We start from the raw sequence: 25,599 nt of genomic DNA, 5'->3' as shown, positions 1-25,599 counted from the left end.
ATTAAAAATGTGGCTGCAAAATTTTGTTTTCCCATTTTTTAGGTAATACGTACCACAGGCTTTATGAAAGGACTTTATGGAGAAGCAGATATGAAGTCAGATAATGTGAAGGTAAGTTACGAATAAAAAAATTGTCAACTTTTAGAGGAATGTTCAGGTGCGCAGTTTTTGTAAGTTATTTTTGTCTGGCGCTTCTTCATCCCAGTGGTCATGTTTGATTTACACTACCGTTCAAAAGTATGGGGTCAGTAAGATATTTTTTAAAGAAATTTATACTTTTATTGATCAAGGATTCATTTAATTGATCAAAAGTGACAGTCAAGATGCTTATAATGTTACAAAAGATTTCTGTTTCCAGTAAATGCTGTTTTGTTTTGTTTTTTGAACTTGAACAATTCATCAAAGAACACAGAAAAAAAACATGTCATGGTTTCCACAAACATATTAAACAGCCGAACTACAGCCGTGGCCAAAAGTTTTGAGAATGACACAAATATTAATTTTCCCAAAGTCTGCTGCCTCGGTTTTTATGATGGCAATTTGCATATACTCCAGAATGTTATGAAGAGTGATCAGATGAATTGCAATTAAGTTCCTCATCGCCATGAAAATTAACTTAATCCCAAAAACATTTCCACTGCATTTTAGCCTTGCCACAAAAGGACAAGCTGACATAATGTCAGTGATTCTCTCATTAAAGGGGTCATATGACGTTGTTAAAAAATAACATTATTTTGTGTGTTTGGTGTAATGAAATGTGTTTATGCGGTTTAAGGTTCAAAAAACACATTATTTTCCACATTCTGTACATTATTGTTTCTCCTCTATGCCCCGCCTTTCTGAAACTCATCGATTTTTACAAAGCTCATCGTTCTGAAAAGCGAGGTGTACACTGATTGGCCAGCTATCCAGTGTGTTGTGATTGGCCGAATACCTCAAGCGTATAATAGAAAGGCAAACATTATAATACTTTCTTGTTTGCTGTCAGCATTCAGCAAATACGCATTTATATAATTTAAACAAATCTTTGAATGTCTAATAAACATCTAATTTCAAAAACCTTGTGCAAACTTAGTCGGATCCAGTTGGGAGATCTTGTGAAGTGTGTATTTGTATCCTGCATGATCGCGTGTTCTCTGCGTGACGGTCGGTCCGTGCGGATTGAATGCGGACAGGAGGAGAGTTCTGCTTGACTGGAGACGCACGATCAACAAACTTTAAATTTGTTTTTTTTTAATTATGCTGCGCTGAAGTATAAGTATGTTTATTTAAAACATTTATTTTTTTATTTCATTTTTCAAATGATTTCAAATTTCTTAAATATTAATTAAAATAAATAAAATTATATCGGCCACAGGCCACCGTGCTTTCCAAGATATCGGCATCGGCTGTCAGTTTTGTCTAGCGACGAGACAAAACCAATAAATCCCATTACAAACGAGGCATTTGTTGCATCCAGTGGGGACATAATTACTGATTATAATGACTTATACTGTCTTTTTACACGATACGTTTCATCGTGCGGCGTAAACATAAAACCATGTCTGCATTTGTGATCGGAGAAATGACAAACAACAAGCGCTACTCTACACTGCTCAAAACTCGCATTTGAATCGTCAGTGGCAAATTCTTTAAATATGAAAACATACTTACAGGCTGTGAGTCAGAACAGCCAGCGTTGTAGGCTACTCTCCCAGGTTCAGGAAACAGTCCTCCATAAAGTGTGTTGCGCACACACAAATATTTGGGTTGAACTGTTCTGGATGCTTCATTTTATGCAAAATCTGTTTCTTTTTTTGTGTTGAAATGCATGTGACATGAATATGTTTTCATCAAATTTGCATGTTAGAATGATTTCTGATGGATCACGATACACTGAAGACTGGAGTAATGATGCTGAGAATGTAATTTAGCTGTCACAGGACTAAATAATGTTTTCAAATATATTGAACTATATATTAAATTGTAATAATATTTCACAATATTACTGTTTTTACTGTAAAATGTGCTTAATTGTCATTGTCATAATGCATGAAGTCATGAATGCATCTTAATCATCCTAAAATGAGCCTCATTTAATGCAAATAGATTTTTTTAATTTTGTGTTGCAATGTATGTGACATGTTTTCTTAAAATACGCCTGATTTTAGTGATTAGCTTTATGAAACATTCCTATCACATGGATATTGTGTAGCCAGTAGTTGGATATTAAACACTGCTGAGTGTGTAAAATCATAACAGATCACATCAACATGCAGGTTGTACTGCCGCTGGGACCTCATTAGGAACCTCATGAAGTATGAAAGCATTAAATGGCAATATGGACAGTTGCACTTTATCATAACCAGCAAAGCAGAAATACAGAAAAAGAGGGTTTAATGGAGTGGACACATCATCAAGCTGCTGGTTATGATGTATCTACTGTTGTCTTCAAAGCATCAGGATAACTTTAGGTTCTTTGTGTAGAGTGCAATTAAGCCTAAACCTAAAATAACATTTGGTGGTGACCAAAATGATGAAGCTTCTTCTGTTCTTTTAGTTTAATTCTTATTAGAAAAACATTATTTTCTTGACTTAACATGTTTATGCAACATTTAGTCAGGAAATCTGATACTGATATGCTGTCGGAAAGTTCTAAACATGTCCAAGTGACACACGTGTTTTATAAAGTATTTACAGAATGAGACAGACACCACAAATGATTTACATAAATAGATAAAGTTACAGATCATCTTGATTTTTCAGCTGTTACTTTAAAATGTGTTATTGTTCTATTCTATTTGTAAAATCTTTTACAAATGTATGCAAATGCAACATCACAGTCTGCATTGATGATTGGAGCCTCGAAAAAAAAAAAGCTTGGTACAGAAAGTTTGGGGTCTGTAAGATTTGTTTTTAAACGTTTTTGAAAGAAATATCTTCTGCTCACCAAGGCTGTATTCATTTGATGAAAAATACAGCAAAACAGTAATATTGTGAAATATTATTACAATGTTTTCTATTTTAATATATTTTCAAATGTAGTTTATTGCTGTGATGGCAAAGCTCAATGTTCAGCAGCCATTACTTTAGTTTTCAGTGTCATATGATCCTTCAGAATTCATTCTGATGCTAATTTGGTGATAACTGATCATAAAACATTTCTTATTTTTATCAGCAATTGGGCTGCTTAATATTTTTGTGGAAACTGATACATTTTCTTCAGGATTATTTTGTTAATAGAAAGTTCAAAAGAACAGCATTTATTTGAAGTAGAAATATCTAGTATTTGTAACATTACAAATCTCTTTTATTGTCACTTTAATGTTCAGCTTTAATGGTCAGGTGCCGCATAAAAGTATTTATTTCTTTAAAAAAAAATCTTACTGACCCTAAAGATTTTCTTTTAAAAATTAGTGTATTTCCTGTATCTTTTAAAATGTATAGAATTCTTAATATATAAGATTATTTATTATATTATTATATGGCCCAATAATGCTCAGCTTTGTAGAAGTGAATAATGTTTTTATCGCATTAATGAAAGTAAATTGCAGTTTCAACTACTCTTTTCTCTTCATGTCCCCTTCAGGACAAAGACTCAAAAATAGTGTTCCTTCAGAAGGCCATCGATGTGGTGATACTGGTTAGCGGAGAGCTCTTGGCTGCTAAACCCGCTCGAATCGTAGCCGGACACGAACCAGAGAAGACCAACGAGCTGCTGCAGGTCATTGCTAAGTGCTGTCTCAGCAAGGTCAGTCCTGCGATTTAAAGAGCACTCAGCTACTACTGTATTGCAGGATTCACTCAAAGCCATTTAACTAGTGAATGACTCAAGACTAATGATGTCCAAGCAGGGGGTAATTTATAAACGTATTCATTTAATTGCACCCTTGAGCTTTTCTGAAGGTTAAGGAGCGATGGAACATCGCCAGCAGCATTATCAGGGCAACCCACTGATGCCTGCAGGGCAAAGAGCAGGTGCGAAACATTGAGCTGAATGACAGCTCTGCTGCTGCTCTACAGCACATTGGGATATGTTATAGGTTGCAAGATAAAAAGACATGAGAGCGCCACAGTGGTGAAAGTTGCTGGATAGCTAAAGATTATAGGGGTGACCCAGGTACTAGAATGTGTGTGTTTTGTTGGGGGGAGGTGCTGTTCATTTTTAGTTTTAGACCTGGAGGACAATAAAATAAAATTGGGTGGGGAAAAAATCCCATTGACTTGAGCCAATAAGCAAAAGTAAATCAACACATTCAGAAAAACACAAGTATTGTTTGTGTTATCTAAACCTTTTTAATTCATTTTTGTTAACTGAAAAAAAAAAAGAAGCTGAAATTAAATAATCTCCTCTATGCCCCACCTTTCTGAAACTCGTCGATTTTTACAAAGCTCATCGGTCTGAAAAGTGAGGTGTGCTGTGATTGGACAGCTATCCAGTGCGTTGTGATTGGCCGAATACCTCAAGCGTGAGACGGAAATGTTACACCCCTTACCATACTGTGATGCGGTGTCCTGGCCAGAGCGACGAGACAAAAACATTAAAAGCCATTATAAATGAGGCATTTGTTGCATCCAGTAGGGACATAATTACGGATTATAATGACTTATACTGTCTTTTTACGCTTTGCATCGCGCCGTGTAAACATAAAACCATGTCTTCATTTGTGATCAGAGAAATGACAAACAAAAAGCGCTACTCTACACTGCTCAAAACTCACGTTTGAATTGTCAGTGGCAAATCCATTAAATATGAAAACGTACTTACAGTCTGTGAGTCAGAACAGCCGGCATTGTAGTCTACTCTCCCAGGATCAGGAAACAGTCCTCCATAAAATGCGCTGCACACATCTGAATATTTGGGTTGAACTGTTCTAGAACAGTGTTGTAAATACAACTTAACCACTGATTTCTAGTCGTGTCCTCTTTTGGAAGGCCAAACAAAGTAGTTTCACTTTCACAACGAAACACACGGCGGGCTTGAGTGAGCGGCGGCGGCCTAGAGTGAGCAGAGGCCGGGTGCTAGAGTGAGGAATGGCCTGCGGGCTTGAGAACGGCTTGCGGCAACCACATGCATTTTCTCAGCGGTGAATGACACATGATGTAGCCCAGCAGTTAATCCAGTCCTCACGCCAGCTCGTTAGAAGTGAGCTACGTGCATGAACTGTGTTCTGATCGATATGATCCCTACACAGTGTTCATTGCTCCCTACTCCCTGAGCCGGGGAAATCCGTTGAAGTTTACTTCACTTCGGAACATGGGCTGAAATTGAGAACGGCTGATGTAGCCTATTGTAGTAATGTTGTCTCTGGTACTCTGGTCTGTGAGCGTAAATGCGTTCAGGGGGAGTGGCTTTGGACGGCAATTGCAGAGAAGGTGGGACGTTCGCTTTCAGTGCTATCAGGCTAAAGTTAGCATTTTCCAAGATCTCTTACTGCACCTTTAATATAAACTGCCAATTCTGCCAATCTGCCAAAAACAGATTAATAACTGTAGCAAATATAGCTATTGCTCATTGTGATTGTTAATGCATTAACTAAGGTTAACTAACGAGATCTTTTTGTAAAGTGATACCTATTGGTCTTTATAATTCTTTTTCACTTTAATCTGTGTAAAATGTGTAACTTTATAAATAGTTTGTGTATTGCTTTATTGTATTTAAATGTTCAGTTGTTTTTGTTATAAGAAAAAAGTTATTAAACCTGTTATACTGTACTATGACAACACTTTTTTTGCAGCTAAATTTCAATATCGTGATAATACCATATACCGTGATAAAAGCATTAGCAATTAATCGCAACATGAAAATTTGATACCGGCATATCCCTAGTTAAATGCAAATATTCTAAAAACATAACAAAATGATTCAAACTAAAAATATGAAAATACAAGCTGATTAAAATATTAATACTATAATAGTGGAATAATAAAAGAACTAAACAATTCTAAAATAGCACTTTACAACATATAGATCACCCACAATACTCTGTTGGTAACAGTGAGTTTTGTATCAAGCACCACCACACGTTTTCTTCAGAAAATTTAACAACTTTGTTAGTAATTTGTCAGCCAGTCAAGTCTAATTTATTTGTATAGTGCTCTTCACAATACACATTGTTTCAAAGCGGCTTTACAGAAAGCGATACTCTGTGCACACATATTTAGCTGATGTTTGTATCCAGAGTGACTAATAGTCCATTTATTCCAGGGAGAATCCCCATGAATTGTTCATGGATTGCATTATCAACCTACATTTTTTTCCGTCACCGGCCCAGACCATTAACCACCATGCTACACTATCTGTTTCTGAATCCATTTTTGTTTGGCGCGAGATCTTACTGAGGGTTGCTTGGGTCTTGTGTTTATTATATTAAGCTGTTGTTAAACAGCGTGTTCTGTCCTTGTTCCAGCTCTCCAGTGACGAGGCTGTTAGACGGGTGTTAGCAGGAGACAAGGTGGATCAGAAAGGGAAGACCAGCACCTCCAGGTCCCAGGACAAGGAGAACAGAGAGGGCAGGGAGCGCCACCGAGACCGTGAGGTTAGACCTGCTTGAGGCTTTGACCCCGTGACATTTTCAGCTGAACCAGATTTTTCTGTTGTCTTATATCACTATTCATTCCTCAACTTGTCTCCCTTGGGCTTTTTTTTATTGTGCCTTTTTATTTCACTCGTGAAATCTGTTATTAAGACTCACCGAGACCGTGAGGTTAGACCTGCTTGAGGCTTTGACCCCGTGACATTTTCAGCTGAACCAGATTTTTCTGTTGTCTTATATCACTATTCATTCCTCAACTTGTCTCCCTTGGGCTTTTTTTTTATTGTGCCTTTTTATTTCACTCGTGAAATCTGTTATTAAGACATTTGGGTGCTGATGGAGCTGTTAGGTTTATTGTTATGAAAGTGAAAATTTGATGTAGTCTCTGGCTGTTGTCCAGGAGAGAAAGGGCATCAAGGAGAGCAGCGGGAGCCGAGAGCAGAAAGATCCAGATCAACCGAAAGATCAAGAGAGCAAGAGAGACGACAAGGACCACCGGCGAGATGCTGAGAGGTCAGACAAGGGACGCGAAAGAGACCGGACAAAAGACAGAGACAAGGACAAGAGCCGGGATCGGGAGAAAGACAAGACCAGAGAGAAGGAACGGGAGAAGGAGAAGGACCACAACAGGGACAAGGAGAGAGAACGAGATAAAGAGAGGGATAAGAAAAGGGAACGAGAATCTCACAGAGACAGAGAACGAGACAAGGAGAGAGATCGCGAGAAAAGACGGGAGAGAGAAAAAGAAAAAGAACGCCACAGAGAGACTGGCGAGAAGCTAAAGGACAGAGGCGATAGAAAGGTTTGCTCACATGATTTTATGATTCTGTAGCTTTGCTCACCAGCCACAGTGACAGATGAATGACCAATTTTACCAGTCTTTTTCCAAATCAGATTAACTCTCTTGCACTTAAAATCCCATTTAAACCTAGAAATAAAGTTTTGAAGAATTGTGAAAATTTTAACACAAACAAAAATGAAGAAATATTTAGCATTCTGCACTATTTCTAGACCTTAAAGCAAATTCCTGTAACATTTAAACTCTAAAGGCCACTGCACACTGAGTCGGAAATTTTCACATGTTAAAAAATTTAATAAAAATACGACCTCACGTTATGTCAATCACGTTTACACACTGACTCTGAAACTTTCGTCCGTCATAAAAAATTAGGATCAGGTTCGATTTTCTGCGTTTTCGCATCCGTAGCAAGCATTTTGATAGGAACGATGACGAATACAAAAAAAAACCGCATACGAAAATTTCAAACTCCGTGTGCAAGGACCTTAAGTCTCAGCTTTCAATACTTAATAACAGCTTGTCTTCTTCCATAGATCAAAGTAGCAGAAGAGATCAGCAAGCCAAAGCCTCACCCAGAAGTTGCGAGTAAAACACATGAAGCCAAAGCAGACGAGGTAAGATTGTTTTCTCTCATAACCTCTGTTTACGCCCTTTTACATTTGTTCTGTAGGAATGGGCCGTCATCAAGGCTTGTTGATGTAACATTTCTCATAGTTTATTGTTCTTTTCTTTGTTCCTCTGAATTGGAGGCCGAGGGCGGTGAACTGGAGGTACGAGTCTGTTGTGATGTCAATGCCTGCTTTGCTTCGCTGTAGAATAATGGGTGTTTTGCATATTTGGCATTGCGCAAAGACAGTCTTGATGGTGGAGGTTGACTTATCAGGCCTCAACAGTTTTTACCTGTCGTGGAAACATTTTCTCTGGTCCTGAATATATTTTTTTTCTTTTTAAAGATTTAAAAGTGTCAATATACACTACTACTTCCAAAGTTTTGTGTCAGTACTCCATTCTTCAGTGTTACATGATCCTTCAGAAATGTTCACATTTCTTACTATTACCAGTGTTGTAAACAGTTGTGCTGCTTAATATTTTTGTGGACACCTTGATGCATTTTTTTTTTTAAGTATACTTTGATGAATAGAAATATTTTTTTGTAATTATGTTAAAGTCTTTACTGTCACTTTTGAACAGTGTAATACATCCTTGTTGAATAAAAATATTATTTTTTTTTTTTTTACTGACCCCATACTTTTGAATGGTAGTGTGAATGAGAAGCAAGTACATTTTCAATAAACATTGACATTTCTTTTCGAGACAAATGTCAGTTTTTTAAAAGTTCAATAATTTTAAATTTTTTGTAGACAAATAAAGTGTCAGTATAGCTATTTACAGGACCATTATAAAGCATAAATTCACAAAACTTCTGGACCTCCAGCATTTTGTAACACAAGCTACATTTGATGTGTATAGTGGGCCAAAGTGTTCAAAATAAAATAAGTATATGGGAAAAGGAGCCTTTGGACAGATTTGTTTTATTTGACAAGAAGCAGAAGTATTTATATTTATTAGGGGTGCTCCGATTGATCGGCTACCAATCACTATCGCCCGATAATCACGTTGGGATGATTAATCGGCTGTCTCTAAAAAGCCGATCTAAAAAAAAGCTATCTCAAGCTGATGACGCTGCCGTGAGAGGTTTGGCACGACATGCAGCGGCACCGTCTCAGCTGCGTTTACACTTGGCATTAACATGTGACCTGTATCCGGATGTTGTCCACATACACATTGAAAAGACAAGTGTAAACGTGCTTCTGATCGGAATGTTATCCGATCAGCGTGTCCTGGTCCAGAGGTAGTCGAGGACGCATTATGATCGGATCTCAGTGTAATATAAACGCAATCCAGCCATCGTGTCTGCATTCGCAGGTCAACATCACGCAAAATGCCACCCCCTCTCTCCCGATCTGTCGGAAGAACAGAGCGCTAGTGAGACTCATACATTTATTTTGATTTGTAAAATGTCCCGCGACTGAAAATAGTTTTCAAAAGAAAACCCACCACTTCAGGTCGACTTTGCACCGCAGACTTATTTAAATATTGCGCGGGAAATACAGATCCGATCGGTTATCCAGATCAAGAATCAACTGATGTTGCCAAGTGTAAATGCGCCGTGTCCTGATTGACTGATGAGCCGATCTGCTTGATCAGATCACGGTGATCGCATGTTTATGCCAAGTGTAAACGCAGCCAAGTCCAGAGCGGGTGAAATAATTATAATATCTCTTCATTAAATAACTTATAAAGTAATTTGAAAACCTAGTGTGAGACTACTTAATTTCGCAAACAGCGTGAGTGAAGCACCACTCGCGCGCGCTCTCTCTTTCTCTCTCAAAATACGCAAATGGCTTCAAATCACCACACATCGCATCTGTCTATAAACGAGCTACACGCTGCACAATCAAATTGCAGTAAATATGAACATGGATTGACATGAAAATGTAGTAATTACACCATAAATGCATATAATTAAAGTCTACTGTGTTTCACAGTCAACACATTGCTTTGTTGGCTAGGTTTAAAGGGAAAGAGCACTTTTAGATAAACAAGGCAATAATAGATGGCACTCGTGGAGGTAGGAAAACAAAGTTCTTTATGAACCGCAGGATTGCTTGTAATAAAGATTTCAATGCAAAAGGAAAGGCAGTAGAGCTGACTATTTCTGTCAATGGTAAGTTTGTGATAACGTAAGAAAAGTAGTTTAAATGTTTTCCCACTTGCTTGAGCAACTTAATATATAAATCTAGAAGTAAATGCAAAATTAAAATGCATTGAATAATGTGTTGCTTATATTTATTGTTTAAACATGTCTGTGAAAAATTGTATTACTGTACTGTGTAAAAAAAGAATTGCAATGCTGAAAAAGCATTTTCAGTGACAGTGTTTGGGTTTGAAATCAAAATAATGGATAAATGTTGTGTTTGTGGTAAACTGCCACGGATCAGTAGTAGACTCCTGTGTGAAAGCTGCTTCCTCTCTCACAAGAGTCACCTATAATGGGAATTTCCCCCATTTTCAAAAATGAAAGTCAGGCCCTGAATAAATGTCTAAAAATCCTGATTGGAGTATTACTATAAATAGTTCTAAATTATAAAAAGAAGGCTTTAAAAAGACCAGTATCGGTGATCGGTATCGGCAGATACTGCTTTCTGTGATCGGTGATCGGCCTCACAAATCCTGATCGGAGCACCCCTAATATTTATCACAAATCACTGTAAATAGCAACAACAACACCGGATAAATGTTGTGTTTGTGGTAAACTGCCACGGATCAGTAGTAGACTCCTGTGTGAAAGCTGCTTCCTCTCTCACAAGAGTCACCTATAATGGGAATTTCCCCCATTTTCAAAAATGAAAGTCAGACCCTGAATAAATGTCTAAAAATCCTGATTGGAGTATTGCTATAAATAGTTCTAAATTATAAAAAGAAGGCTTTAAAAAGACCAGTATCGGTGATCGGTATCGGCAGATACTGCTTTCTGTGATCGGTGATCGGCCTCACAAATCCTGATCGGAGCACCCCTAATATTTATCACAAATCGCTGTAAATAGCAACAACAACACCCAGGTTAAGAGTCTGGGTGTCATCTACGATAGCACCCTCTCTTTCATCTCCTATGTTAATAATGTTAGCCGGTTTGCTTACTTTCACCTTCGTAACATCACCCGTTTATGTCCTTCCCTGACGCTTCACTCCACTGCCATTCTCGTTCATAGTCTAGTCACCTCTCGTTTAGACTATTGTAATTCCCTTTTGTTTGGCCTCCCGCATAAAACCCTCCATAAGTTACTACTGGTTCAAAATTCAGCTGCCCGTATTATCACTTGCACCCCCTCAATCCATCACATCACACCCACTTTACAACAGCTTCATTGACTCCCCATTACTTACCGTATTAATTACAAAATACTTCTCCTCACTTTTAAAGTCATTCATAATCTTGCACCTCCATATCTTCTTGACCTTCTCCATATTGCCACTCCCGCTCGCACTCTCAGATCCTCTTCTTCCAGTCATCTCACTGTTCCCCCTGTCCGCCTTGTTACTATGGGGAGCAGAGCTTTCAGCCTCTCTGCTCCCCAGCTTTGGAATTCACTCCCTTCTGATCTTCGTAACATTGACTCTCTTCCACATTTTAAATCCAAACTCAAAACCCATCTGTTCAGCATAGCTTACTCCCTTTGATCACAACTGCATTGTTTTTAATTGTAATGTATCTTATTTTCTTTATTGTTTTTGTCTTGTTAATGATGTACAGTGACCTTGAGTGTCAAGAAAGGCACCTATAAATAAAATTCATTATTATTATTATTACAACAAAGCATAGGCAACAATGCATCACATGCTTGGATATTGCATTTCTAGAAAATGTTAACTTACATGGAGCTTTTTGTGCACAGACAATAGAAAACAAGATGCTTGCTCGTTGTCACATCAACAGTACACCGTACATAATCCTGCTATTTTTAACTGTCAGTTTTAAGTCAGATGAACTTCTTTGGTCACAAAGTTTCTCACAGTTTTGTTTTGTTTTTTGGGTATTGTCTGTTCAAGGGTCTGTTCAAATCCCTAAAAGTGTTTTGCTTTTGAAAGTGCCCTTACATACCCTCTAACTGTCTGAAATTGTAGCTTCTTGTATTATTTCCTGACTGTAGTTTTGTCGCTCTATGTCCATGTGTCTTTGCAGCTTCAGTAGCTTCTCATTTAGAGTAGTAAGCTTTTTTTATTTGGCTAGTTGCTATAAGTGTACTATATAAATGTTGAAGTCTTAAGGCCCTTGTTGCGTTTTGTTTTGTCTTCATTCAGCCTACAGATCTCTCTGAAATCCAGGTAATTTGTGTTTGTCCCAAGAAGTGAAATCTGTTTCCTGCATTTTCCTATTGCCCGACTCTGTGATGATATTTCATGTGTGCAACAACAGCCCAGAAGATTGTTTGTCTTAGAGGGTTTGTATAGAAAGAGGGCTCACGTGTTTATTGGCTAAGGTCAGTTTAAGTGCTCCCCAGGAGAGGAACTCCTAGTGGAAATGCATGGAAACTAATGTCTTTCCTCATTCCTTTCAGGCTGAGAGTCCTTCCCGGATCCCAAGGCCCTCATCGGCTAAAGGACAGCGGCGGTGGCCCAAAACAGGAGGTCAAGGTACTAAATGTTTTTCTTAATAGACCCTATTAATTATTGATGTACAGTGCATTAATGCGTTGTTGCATGTCCAGCTTGATCTGTTTAGTTGTTTCTAGCAGCACAGCAGCACGTCAGATATTGTTTAATGTGATTAGTCTTAAATAATGACATAAATAATGGATTGTGTATCTCTGTTTCAGATGAGACTGACAGTGAAGGAGGTGAGTGTTGTTTTCTTTAGTGAGCACCTCGTACCAGGGTCTTAATCTAACTTTTTGCTATATCTGCCAGTGGCTGGGCACTATTATTTATACTAAGTATTCTTACCAGCAAGGAAACTGTATTGAACTGTAACAAATTAAACAAATAAATCTACTGTAATTGTTTTTTTCTTCTCTCCTTAATAGAAATTGCAATCACAATTCGTAACGATTGTATGAAAAGCTGCATGTTTTAACCTTAAAATCATACTGTATTTATTTATTGTCAAAATATAGTTCATAAAATCTCTCTCCACTTTAGTTAGTATCTATTCTAATTTCTCTTTCTTCCAGAAGGGGAAGCCCCTTCAGCAGAGAAACCAGTCCCCATTGAGAATGGAGACATAACGGATTCTGTGCCACCTCAAACAACACAAAGGTTTGTTCTTTCTTTCTTTTTTTCTTTCTTAATTACTGGTAATGATCCTATAAGTGTGTTGATTTAAAGATAAAAATGGCTACATTTCCATCCAATGATAACAGAGTAAGCCAGTGTGATAATGTGCTGAGGTGTTTGTGGGTGGATGGAGTGTATCATATACGCCCCCGTGAGAGATTGTCTGGCAGTGGAAGCCACTGATGCAAATCCCTCGCTTTCACTGCACTGTACCGCAAGATCTAACCACAAGATATCACTCTCATCCAGATCATTACTCTTGGTTCTTGAGACTGTTTTTGTAAGCATTTAGCCATATAGGAACTTTCTGTCGCATGCATACTTTACAAAAAGTGCTTGTGTATTTCCCGTGTGAACGTATTTGTTCTTCATTGATTTGAATGTTTATGTGAGTAGACGGTTACCGCGGCCTAACAGTGCACGACCGGCAGCCCCCCGCGTCAAACGACAGGAGAGCTACACTGATCATGTGACCCCAGCAGAGAGGTGAGAGATCTCGCTCATCAGGCTCTCAGTTTCTCACTTTATATTAAAGAAGTAAGCCACAAGCGGGCTGCATTACAGTGATTTTACTTCAGGTAGGGGGTTCTTACCTGTAATTTCCCTTTAACATTCTGTAATAGGGATATACTTTCAAAATTTGGGCATGGTAAAAATGTTTTATGTTTTTTAAAGAAGTCTCTTATGCTCACCAAGACTGTCTTTATTTGATCAAAATACAGTAAAAACTGTTTTATTGTGAAATATCATTGCAATTTAAAAGAATTATTTTTGTTTTAATTTATTATTATAAAATATAATTTATTCTATGATGACAAAGGTGAGTTTTCAGTGTCTTCAGTGTCACATGGTCCTACAGAATGTTTTTTAAATTAATAATTTAGTTTTAATTTCTTAGTATTTTCAATGTTGAAAATAGCTGTGCTAAGTAATATTTTTTGTGAACCATGATACATTTATTTTCAGGATTCTTTAGTGAACAGACAAAAAAAAACATTTATTTGAAATATTTTGCAATATTGTTAATGTCTTTGCTGTCACTTTGGTGCATCCTTGCTAAATTAAAAGTATTAATTTTTTTTTTTATAAAAGTCATACTGACTCCAAACTTTAGTAACTTATGATAAAAGATATTATTGTTCAAGAAAAAGTAAAAAAAAAAGAAGAAAAAAAGTTGTAATTAACCTTGACTGGGTTTTTTTTCAGGCTGGGCAGTGGCAAGACCCTTGCGACTGTTATTTTGGATGGCAAGAAGCTCTCTGAAGATGAGGATGATGAAGATGGGCTGTTTGAGGTGGAGGAGGCAGCTGCACCTCCTCCTGACATACTTGAAGTTGAGGTAATATTGATGCTCTATATGTGTATGTAGTATTCAGATAAAAAAAATGTCATGATTTGGACTAATTGACTTAAGTTTCATTGCAGCGTAATTCACTTGAACTGCAAGGCAATGACAAACATGGTGAGTCATGTACAATAATAATTCATCCTGATATTAAAAATTCTGCTATAAATGTTGAATTATGTGAATTAACCCTTTAAAGGTACACTTCAGATCAGAAATCATTGAATGGTTTTCATTTGTTCATAGGTGGACTTGTGAAAAAAATCCTAGAGACAAAGAAAGACTATGAATCATCTCCAGCCACAAAGTCAAAAGAACAGGTATGATGTTATATTATGTTCCCATTAATACCACTAGGTGGCAGTGCTATTCCATCTTTTTGTGGTCCAAGTTTTGTTTTTTCACAGCAAAATTCCAGTAACGTGAGTAAATGCATTTCAAAATCTCTTCATCAAGGGAATCAGCATTTTTGTGCTCTACAATACCTCAGGGATGCCTGACCCAGTGCACCATCAGTTTACTAAAGAAAGGACTATGAATCATCTCCAGCCACAAAGTCAAAAGAACAGGTATGATGTTATATTTGTTCCCATTAATACCACTAGGTGGCAGTGCTATTCCATCTTTTTGTGGTCCAAGTTTTGTTTTTTCACAGCAAAATTCCAGTAACGTGAGTAAATGCATTTCAAAATCTCTTCATCAAGGGAATCAGCATTTTTGTGCTCTACAATACCTCAGGGATGCCTGACCCAGTGCACCGTCAGTTTACTAAAGAAAACAACTTTGCAAATGGAGTGGAGAAATGTAATTGCGGTCCCTCAGAGCCACTGAAGTGTTATTTTCTTCAACGGAGCTTAAATAATTAGGGCAAAACAAGCATCATGGCACCGTTCATGCTGTTTAGATATTTAACATGGTTAACTATTGTGGCCTGTTTATTTGTGAATTTTGTTGGTTTTGGTTACTGAATTGAAATTGAATTGAAAAGCAGAATGTGCTGGTGGCTTGGATTTGGAGCTTGCTTTTGAATTTCGTTTAGGTCTGAATTGTTTTAAGATTAACATTTTTGGGGGATTTTATCTGAAGTGTCCTTTGGCCCATGAGAGTATAAAGATTCATCAATGGAATATAGATTAATATTAAGATAGTACTTCATTTCCAAAAAGCAATAAAACCGATTTCACTCTTCGGGCACAGTTTCAGTGTGGTTCAGGCTATGTACTTTTCTTCTCTGGCCAGAACATTTTTGGAACAATTTTTCAGGACGGCTGGAATATGATTGTCAATCCAAAGTGGCACTCTTATCAATGTCTTCCCATATTTTAGCTTGAATTGGGCTGTTTGTGAGCCAGTGAAGATGAGAACAATGTGATTTGAGTTTTGAAGCCATCCTGTCCATGCCCTGGTGGAAGGGGCCATGTACACTGGGTGGTCTGCCCTAGCCAGAACGGATGCTCCGGTCTATCTGTCCGTCACTGGCTGTAGGCCTGATGGATGCAGTGCTTGGTGGTGGCCTTCATGCAGAACCCCCGCTCTTTCACCTCCACTTCCCACCTTAGTCACATGCTCAGAGAGTGAGTTGGCAGTGGGGACAAATAGCGATGGGAATTGTGAGGAATTCCATGTAACAATTCTAGTTTGTTAATGATTCATTGAATTATTATTATTATTATTATTTTTAGCAATTTTGAGGCAGTAAGAACAATTTTATTTAATATTTTCTTAGCTAGAAACTGTCTTGTACTTGAATGAAATTTCAGATTTCAAAAGAACTTTAATAATGTTAATAGTATTATTAATAATAAAAGGTTATTACCATTTTGCATATATTCCAGTCTAAAGGTGCCTTTATTCTGCAAAAAATACAGTGTTACAAAAGATTTCGGATTCAAGTAAATGCTGTCTTTTCTACTTTATATTTATTATTTATCAAAGATTCATGAAAGAAGATGCTTTCCACAAAAACCATTAAGCAGCACAACTGTTTTCAGCATTAATAAATAACTGTTTCTTGAGCAGCAAAGCAGCATATTAGAATGATCTCTGAAGGATCATCTGACACTGAAGACTGGGGCAATGATGCTGAAAAGCCAGCTTTGCATCACAGGAATACATTACATTTTAAAATAAAATAGAAAACAGTTATTTTAAATTGTAATGACATTTCACAATATTACTGTTTTTACTGTATTTTTGGTCAAATAAATGCAGCCTTGGTGAGTATAAGAGACTTACTGATTTCTAACAGTAGTGTATAGGATATGAAGGTTTTTTTTATTTTAAAGTACCACTGCCCATGTTTAATTATTTAACCTTGTAGTTTAAACAAGGTTTTCTGGGAAAAAAAAGTGTATTTGGACATTTTAACTGCTTTCTGTGTATTCATAGCACATGGAGTTAAAATAGTTTTAATACATATGTGGAATATTTTTCTTAAATGTCATCAAAAAGTGTCAATGTAGACAATCAGAATGTAGGGTACAACCCAATATGCTGTTGTAACCAATCAAAAAGGTTTTTTTTTTATCGATTATTGATGTCACTTTCAAGTGACCAGGTAGTAATTCTCTTCCCAACTGAAGACTAATCAAAAAAGGTTAATCTTCGGGTGAGCGATATACCAGTTAAAATGATAAACTGTTAGAAATATTACATTTTTTAATATCATTTCTGTCTGCTGAGTTGTCCTGTCCTCAGGGGCTGCAGGCAAAAACAAACGCACCGCTAGTCTGATTCATGAACAAATTATTAATTTGAGCGGCGGCTTTTAATGATTCATTTTCACTCATGTTGCTGGTTTGAATAAATCTGACGAAAACAGTTACTGAATCAACATCTGACTCACTCACTGAACTGCAAGTTATTGTTCCTTTCAGTGATGTCTGTTTCAAAATTAAGCAAATTTTGTGTACCGGCACATTAAACCTTATGTAAGATAATTTCTGACTGGTTAGAGCTGATCCTTCACTTAGCTCCTGTTCGGAAAAACTACACCAAACAGATATAGATACAATAGTATAGTATTCATTTATTCATGAATATGTCTCATTGCAGTGTTCTTGACTATGTAGGACATTTTTGATAGCCATTTCTTTGGAATAAAAATTTATATGTTGTGATTATATATAGTTATTGGACAAATATTGTGGTATATTAATATATCGCCCACCCCTGATGCAAACTTTGCCAGTTTTCGCTTCTTGAAGATGAAGTGCGTGATTTCTGTGCCACTAGAAGTATACCTAACTAAACTGCACTGTTTTTTAATCAGTGAGTTTAGGGACAAAAAACTACCTATCTGTCCAAACAGTGATAGGTGAGCAGAGTGTTTGATATTATTTTTCCAATTCTGTTTGATGCTGCTAGTGGCGAATAAGTGACTCATTCGTTTTTAAAGTTTGTCATAGTTGTCCTAACCACAAATTAAAAAGGAAAAACTGTTCTTGTTTGTATTAAAGGGGTCATAACATTTGGGCGGCATTATGCTAATATTTCCACATAGTGAGGTAGATATGTGGGGGCGTGTTAGAACGAGCCGTTTTAGGGGGGCGTGGCAAGAGTCTTAACTTTGATAAAGAATATCTCTTTGGTTTTGAGACTTTAGTCTTTGCAACTTCAGGGATCTTATCTATGCACAATCAGCTTGTAACACTCCAAAGAGAAAGGAAAACTTGAAATCGCATCATATGACCCCTTTAATGTAAGCCCAGTTTATCTCATGAATCATGTTTGAACTGAACATTTCAGATCCACAGAACCGTGACACGGCACCACAGCGGCAAAGTGGATGTTTCTGAAGTTTATCATTCTCAGGAGGACTGCAAGACTCTGCTTTTCCTTGCCAGAGCTCTAATTTGAACAGTGCTGTTCTGCTTCTTTTCATAGTTCTTTATTAGCACTCTATAAATCATGCATTCTGCATGCATTACTTCATTAAGCAAATTGGGCTTGCAGCTGAAGGCTCAGATCCACATAGCAAGGTAATGAGGCGTCCTGGTGCAAGAGGCTTCGGTCCAATGCATCAGCGTCTCTGGAAGCCACCTGCCCCAGGCACACCGACTCCATGTCCCGCTTGTGTCACTGTCTGAGATAATGGGAAAACCTGTCCTCAGCTGCCTCGTGCAAAACAAATATTTTTCTTGGGTCCAGTGAAGAGAGGGGAAAATGAGAGCCCCTATAAACGATTGATTGATGTCCTCTGAGACAGAAAGCTGGAGTTTTTCTTTTCGACTAAGGGTGAGGTGCAGGAGGACGACAAACAGAGCGAATCCGCCCTGGCCTTCGCGCTCCACGAACAGTGGGCCGAATGTGCTGGCCGGTGTTTGTGTAGAGGGGGTGTTTAGGGGCCAGGGAAACCACCCACATTGCAGACAACTATTAGACATTTCAATCCGAACACACTTGTAAACCTCAGAGAGAGGGGGAAAAAAATTAAGCTAGTCTTTCTTCTCACGCGTTTGTTAGAGTTCTAGAGCAAAGCGGCATAGTTAACCTTTGAAGTGTTTGTAATATAGTTACCGAACTCTGTAAAGTTATAACAATAAACTTTAAGTTTCAGAACACAGATGATTAGAGACCGGCTCTTTATGAAAATATTTTCGGATTTCAAATCTTAATAGCGTTTGACTAACTGTATGTCTGTGTAGGACTAGGTGTGCAAGTTTTATATATTTTATAAATAAAGTAATATTAATAAGTAATAAAGTTTATATATATATATATATATGTATGTGTGTGTGTGTGTGTGTGTGTGTGTGTGTGTATAATAGTTTGAAACAAAGTCACAGCTCAGCCGCTGCGCATCTCCATTCAAACACAGTGGTGTCTCGTTTATGAATGAACTGCGTTTTTAAACGAATCTTGTGAGTCAGTGATTCATGATTACCCATTCATAAATACTGTCCATTGCTTCATTCCTGAATGAATCAGCCGTTCGAATGAATCAATTGAATGAATGATTCAGGATAAAACCTGCTGGCAGTTTGTTTCATTTTTGAAGTATCTTTTCAGTTCTTTAAATCATTTAATATTTCTATATTCAACATTTTTTAAAACATTAATCTTAACATGAATTTATGGATTTAATTGTGCTCATGCCACCTCTGATCCTCATTAAATGTCTGAAAATACACCTACATGCCACTTTTGTGGTGTTCTGTGCCACCTCTGTACAAATTAATTTTAATACTGATTTCATTTGATTAGTAACCTATTCCTCTTCTTCTACTTGTTCTTATTCTGTGGTTTTAATAAGAATTTTTAAAAAGCTTATAAAATATAATGTTTTAAAATTTGGCATAAAAGATTACATACTTTTAATAAAGTTAGAAAAATGCCATTACAAATATATATATATATATATATATATATATATATATATATATGATTGCAAGTATTTAATTTTTGGAATCTGATTATATGATTCATATAATCAATTACACATAATCTAGATTATATGTAATCAGTTACTACCTACTTTCCAAGCCCACTTTCCAAACATTTTATGATTTATTTGTTTCATAATACACAGAACTTTGTTACCATTATTAATATTAAGTATAATGATTTTTACACACCATTATAACTATGCATGGAAATAAATGTCAATATTTTACCTATTTATATTTTCACATATTTATTTTTCTCTTGTACTATGTATATTGATGTGTGTGCATTTATAGTGTGTAAAAATCTATAGACTAAAATTGATTGAGAATCGGGTTATGAATCGATTCATGGAAGTGAAGAAATTGAATCACATAAAATGAATAAAACTTTCCAACTCTAACCATTTTTGCTACTGAAGTTTATTAAAGGGGTCATATGATGTTGCTAAAAAGAATATTATTTTGTGTATTTGGTGTAATGAAATGTGTTTATGCGGTTTAAGGTTCAAAAAACACATTATTTTCCACATACTGTACATTATTGTTTCTCCTCTATGCCCCGCCTTTCTGAAATGCATCGATTTTTACAAAGCTCATCGGTCTGAAAAGCGAGGTGTGCTGTGATTGGCCAGCTATCCAGTGCGTTGTGATTGGCCGAATACCTCAAGCGTGTGACGGAAATGTTACGCCCCTGCCATGCCAGAGCGACGAGACAAAAACATTAAAACCCATTATAAACGAGGCATTTGTTGCATCCAGTGGGGACATAATTACGGATTATAATGACTTATACTGTCTTTTTACGCTTTGCATCGCGCCGTGTAAACATAAAACCATGTCTTCATTTGTGATCAGAGAAATGACAAACAACAAGCGCTACTCTACACTGCTCAAAACTCTGCTTGATACTACAGCAAGAATAAAAGTTACGCCTTCTTTCTTTGCGTGAACATTTGGGCGGCGTTATGCAAATCTTCCCACATCGTGACTTAGACATGTGGGGGCGTGTTAGAACCAGACGTTTTAGGTAGGCGTGGTTGACTCTTAACTTTTATAAAGAATATCTCTTTGGATTTGAGACTTTAGTCTTTGCAACTTTACAGATCTTCTTTATGCACCAAGAGCTTGTAATACTCCAAAGAGAAAGGAAAAATTGACCTCTTTAAACCTTAACGCTCTTATACTTACAAGTTGAGACAGAGGGATTGCAATACAAGTCTAATGATGCTTAATTGCCAAATAAAAAGCTAATTAAAATCATCAAGATATTTGCAATGTTGTTCAGTTATGTATCGCCGGAAAATCATTGCAAATATATTGTAAACATGTCAATTACATTTAACAAAATGTTTTTTTGAGTTCATGTAATGCTCAGCCTATTTTGATAAGGAAGTTTCTGGTTATTGTGTTGTCATGTAGCTCAGGTTTGATATGTTCCACCTTAGAAAGGAAGTTGTTGGTGTTTATAGCCAGAATGACAAGAATTGCTTGAGGAGCTCAGCTTGAAACGAGGTAAATGTTAAGTAGTTGTTACCGAATACTGTTGTAAAATAACTTTACTGCCATAGCCTGTTACTAAAATAAACAAAGTCACGTCTTGCACGAGGGTGTGTGTGTGTGTGTGTGTGTGTGTGTGTGTGTGTGTGTCTGAGTGGGACCGAGGCAGTAAGAGTAAAGCCTGTTTGGCCTAGTGCCACACACAGCCTGTGGCCCCAGCTGAGTAAATAGACACGGGCCCTGTGTGCCAGGGGGGGCCTTCTTGTGCTCGGCTGAAGGGTGACTGGGGCAGACCAGGACCCCCCAACCACACTGCATACAGAGGAGGCCTTCAGTAACCACTCACTCACATTATGGATCCCATATCTCTTTCGTTTTGATCTTTATATACATTGCCAGGTTTGTATAATTCCTGCCTTGAAATTCTAAACATTTGTAGCCTTGGCATTGAAAACCACTAAATGCAGACTTCTGCCTGCTGCTTTTTTCCCCTAAAGTATATTGTTGGTATGTATAGATTTCCTCTAACCTCATTTATAGCATTCATCTGAAGTGCTCCCCTATGGGTGTGACTTCCCACTAGTCATTTTTCAGTTGTAAGCTTCATTACTTAGTCATTTGAGAATCAGAGGACACGATTGGCCATTAACAGCCCTTGAGATTCAACTCAACTTGCGGCCTTGATATACTTCAAGGGAAATTGAAGAATGAGAAAATCAGTTTCTCCAAATCTCCCAAATGAAGTTTGTTTGGAGTTTGTTTGGGGAGTTCAAGACAGAGTGCCAAAGCAAACTTTCCAGAAATGTTTTCACACTGGTAAGCACCTTCAAACTACCATTAGTCCATGTGCTCTGGGTCTTCACCTTCCTTGACATGGAAATCTTCTCTAGTTCAGTTAGTTTGTTTGTCCCGTTGAGGTCAGACAAACAAACTAACTGAACTAGAGAAGATTAGTTAGTTTGTTTGTCCCGTTGAGGTCAGACGTGAGTAAAAACATGAACACACTAAAGAGCTGCTTTATAGTAGAAGTGAAGTTGTAATTCTAATTGAAAGTGACACTGACACAGGTATTTCAAATAATTTTTTACCCATAAACAAAGAGTGACTGTCATTGTATGGACAAAAAAAAAAACGGACATATTTTTAAATATTCTTTTGTGTTCTACAGAAGAAAGTAGGTCACACAGGTTTGAAATGAGGGCGAGTATAAGATGCTCATCCAAGTGCAAAGCCATGTATACGAAGGCTAATTGTTGTATACATACTGAAAAAATTTACAAAAGCTGTCACTGGGGCTTTACCCTTTCAAAAGGTGCTAATATGTACACTTGAGGTACTAAATATGCACTCTTTAGGGAAATAAGGTACACCCCAGTGACAGCTTTTGCACTTATTTTCCCCAGTCTCCAGACAACAATTAACATGTGTTTACTTGAATTTGCACTTTGGACTTTTGTACCTTTTTTTTTCTGAGGGTGTATGATGATTGGGTTATCCTACAAATACACAATCATAGCTTCATGTTGAAAATCTGCCAAAATGGGCCATAAATGACAACAGATCGAAGAGAAATTAGGCAGTCGTTTAGCCTCCCGTTTATAAGTGACTCTGACAGAAGAGGGTGAGATTTCAGCAAAAGCAGTCAGGAGGTGTTGATCGGTTTCCTGTGGTTCTGTCTTTCTGCAGGATCGGTCACTGGTGTCGGAGTCGTCTCGTAAGAAGGAACGTGAATTAGTGGCGAAGGAGATCGAGCGACTGCGTTCGTCCATACAGACGGTGTGTCGCAGCGCTCTGCCTCTGGGCAAGATCATGGACTACATTCAGGAGGATATGGACTCCATGCAGAACGAACTGCAGACATGGCGCAAAGAGAACAAGGAGAACGCACAGGCTCTGCTACAGGAGCAAAGGTACACATGCATATTAGCTCTGTCCCTAACCCTAGGAACTGAAGTGAAACCTCTTAAGTGATTGATTTGGAACTCAAAAGTCATACAAATAATGGTCCTCACACAAAGTGCACAGGAGCTGACCTTAAAATTGATTTAAGTAGAGCATTAGCAAGTTGCTAGGTTGTAATACATTTTAATAAATGTAATAAAAATGCATACAATTTAAATTTTGGGTAGTCCCTTTCTATTTTGAATTGTTTATTGAACTATTTTGTGCCATTACTTTTACGTAGTTAATGAATTATAAGTATGCGTTGTCCATGAAGGATATGTAGGCAGCTCATGAAGTTCTATTTTCTCTCCCATGTTTTTCATTTGCATGCAAGCAAATTAAAAACACTTTTATTTGGGATTCACAGTATGTCAGTGACCATACTGGTATCCAACCATCTATATAAAAAAAAGTATATATTTTATTTTTTTAACTTGTTGGTTGGATTAGCCAGTTTTGGTATCCAGTAGTATTAGGAACATTTTATCCATTTTACTGTAGTTGTAATCTAAAATTAAACATTACTAATACTAATAATGTAAAATGGCAGTAAATAAAATTGATAAATCTTTACAAACACTATAAACATGTATTTTCGTTCCCCTCACACAACAATAAATATTTTAAATGCAACACTATTCGAAACTGAAGAAAAATGAAAAATATAAGTATAAAACAAGCATAGTTTATAAAATTATAAACTTTAATTATTATAACCGAAACTGAAGCAACCAGCATGTGGGAAATACTCTATACAAATAAACTTGTTTTCATGTACCGAGTGTGTCCACTTTGCACATATTTTGTGTGCTTGATGTTAATTGCATTATATAACTTGCTTTGGAATATAAATCGCAACATTATTTTAGACGGAAAAAAAAAAGCGTGACTTATATTCTGGAAAATTCTATATGTATTAATTTATTTTTAAAATAAATATTTACAATTTCAATTTTTAAAACAAAATTGGCAATAATTTAAACAATAGACAATAATTATAGTCAAGATCAGCCATAATAATGCTCTATGGATGCATCCCAGTATTTATCATGATTGAGATATCCAGCTACTTTTGAGTAGTCTTGTTCTTGTGCGTTAAGCCGTTCTCTGTCTATATCTCAGAATCACAGACAGCATTGTGGAACCTCTGAAGACTGAGCTCACTGAACTGGAGCAGTTAATCAAAGACCAGCAGGACAAGATCTGCACAGTCAAGTCCAACATCCTGAAGAACGAGGAGAAGATCCAGAAGATGGTATCCAGCATTAGCTTCTCCTCACAAACGTGAATATCAGCACATCCCAAAAGAAACCTGAAGCACTGAGCAGCAGAGAGAGCTCCTGTTAATAGACCCCGATGTCTTTGAGCTGCACTGGAAAGAGTTCAGAAGGTGCAGGTACAGTCAGGAGTCACTCTCCTCAAACCCCCTTCATGTAAGGTGCCTTCTGTTAGACCCAGGATCTGTTTGCGCTGGTCCATTGGGATTCTCAAACACACTCACACTTCTGCAGTAGATTTGCACTCGTCACTTGTTTGAAAGATAAATGTGTGTGTGTTGTCACCATACTGATGTGTCCTGTATTTTTTAAATTGGACTTTAATAGCTTCCCATGTTCTCTTAGGAAAACAGACTGACAGGGTTATTTTTTGTTTATTATTTAGCTTTTTTTCCATTCAGACTTACAGGTGTTTTTGTCTCACAGGAGAACAATATATCAATATGTCATATATGTATAAATAATTATGTATATATATATGTATATATGTGCATAGAAACTATGGAAGCTTGTTTCTGCCATTTTTTTATTTCTGGGATTAAATGAAATAAATGAACTTTTCCACGGCATTCTAATTTATTGAGATGCACCTGTAGGTAATTACAACTTTTTATCTCACAGTTTGAAGTTTTTCATGAAATTCTGAGAAGGAAAGGCAGGATGTGAGATATAAACTTGCAAGTGCAAAAAAAAAAAAAGTCAGAATTGTGAGAAAGTTAAGGTTTTTTTATTTAGAGCAAAAACAGAATTCAGATAAAAAGTCAGATGTAAACTCGGAATAGCGAAAAAGTATATTTAGTTTATATCTCACAATTCTCAAAATTGTGAGGGGAAAAAAGTCCAAATTGTGAGATAAATATTTGTTTGATTCAGCCACAGTTTATATTTTATTGCTGTGGCTGAAACAAGCTTTCATGGAAATATGACACACATATATATATATATATATATATATATATATATATATATATATATATATATATTTTTATATATCTATGAA

General features: G+C 36.9%; 1 protein-coding gene across 3 annotated transcripts; it reads left to right on the top strand.

The window, feature by feature from the left end:
* The first annotated feature begins 46 nt into the window (after positions 1-46).
* On the top strand, positions 47-25,001 carry traf3ip1 (TNF receptor-associated factor 3 interacting protein 1). 3 transcript variants are annotated; one of them, XM_016293543.1, is made up of 16 exons: positions 47-111; positions 3,569-3,730; positions 6,390-6,518; positions 6,898-7,317; positions 7,848-7,928; positions 8,064-8,084; positions 12,178-12,201; positions 12,435-12,510; positions 12,693-12,713; positions 13,047-13,131; positions 13,546-13,635; positions 14,356-14,488; positions 14,575-14,611; positions 14,741-14,814; positions 23,065-23,288; positions 24,445-25,001. In XM_016293543.1, exons 1-16 carry the CDS (start codon positions 64-66, stop codon positions 24,608-24,610), a joined length of 1,791 nt encoding a protein of 596 aa, XP_016149029.1. In that variant the 5' UTR covers positions 47-63; the 3' UTR covers positions 24,611-25,001. The 3 variants fall into 3 exon arrangements, with proteins under 3 accessions (XP_016149029.1, XP_016149031.1, XP_016149032.1); XM_016293545.1 differs by having other exon boundaries at positions 6,916-7,317; positions 24,445-24,999; XM_016293546.1 differs by lacking the exons at positions 8,064-8,084; positions 12,178-12,201 and having other exon boundaries at positions 24,445-25,000.
* The last annotated feature ends 598 nt before the right edge of the window (positions 25,002-25,599 follow it).

This window comes from Sinocyclocheilus grahami, unplaced genomic scaffold (assembly GCF_001515645.1).
Source record: "Sinocyclocheilus grahami isolate Dianchi unplaced genomic scaffold, SAMN03320097.WGS_v1.1 scaffold304.1, whole genome shotgun sequence".
In the NCBI taxonomy this organism is placed as follows: domain Eukaryota; kingdom Metazoa; phylum Chordata; class Actinopteri; order Cypriniformes; family Cyprinidae; genus Sinocyclocheilus; species Sinocyclocheilus grahami.
Note: the sequence above shows the minus strand (reverse complement) of the source record. Positions and strands in the feature narration are given on the sequence as shown.

Excerpts from the sequence above, each read along its gene's own strand:
- traf3ip1 (XM_016293543.1), top strand. The coding sequence starts at position 64 with ATGAAAGGACTTTATGGAGAAGCAGATATGAAGTCAGATAATGTGAAG. Across the intron at positions 12,511-12,692 it reads GCCCAAAACAGGAGGTCAAG|ATGAGACTGACAGTGAAGGA; the intron begins GTACTAAATGTT and ends TCTCTGTTTCAG. Across the intron at positions 14,612-14,740 it reads GCAAGGCAATGACAAACATG|GTGGACTTGTGAAAAAAATC; the intron begins GTGAGTCATGTA and ends ATTTGTTCATAG.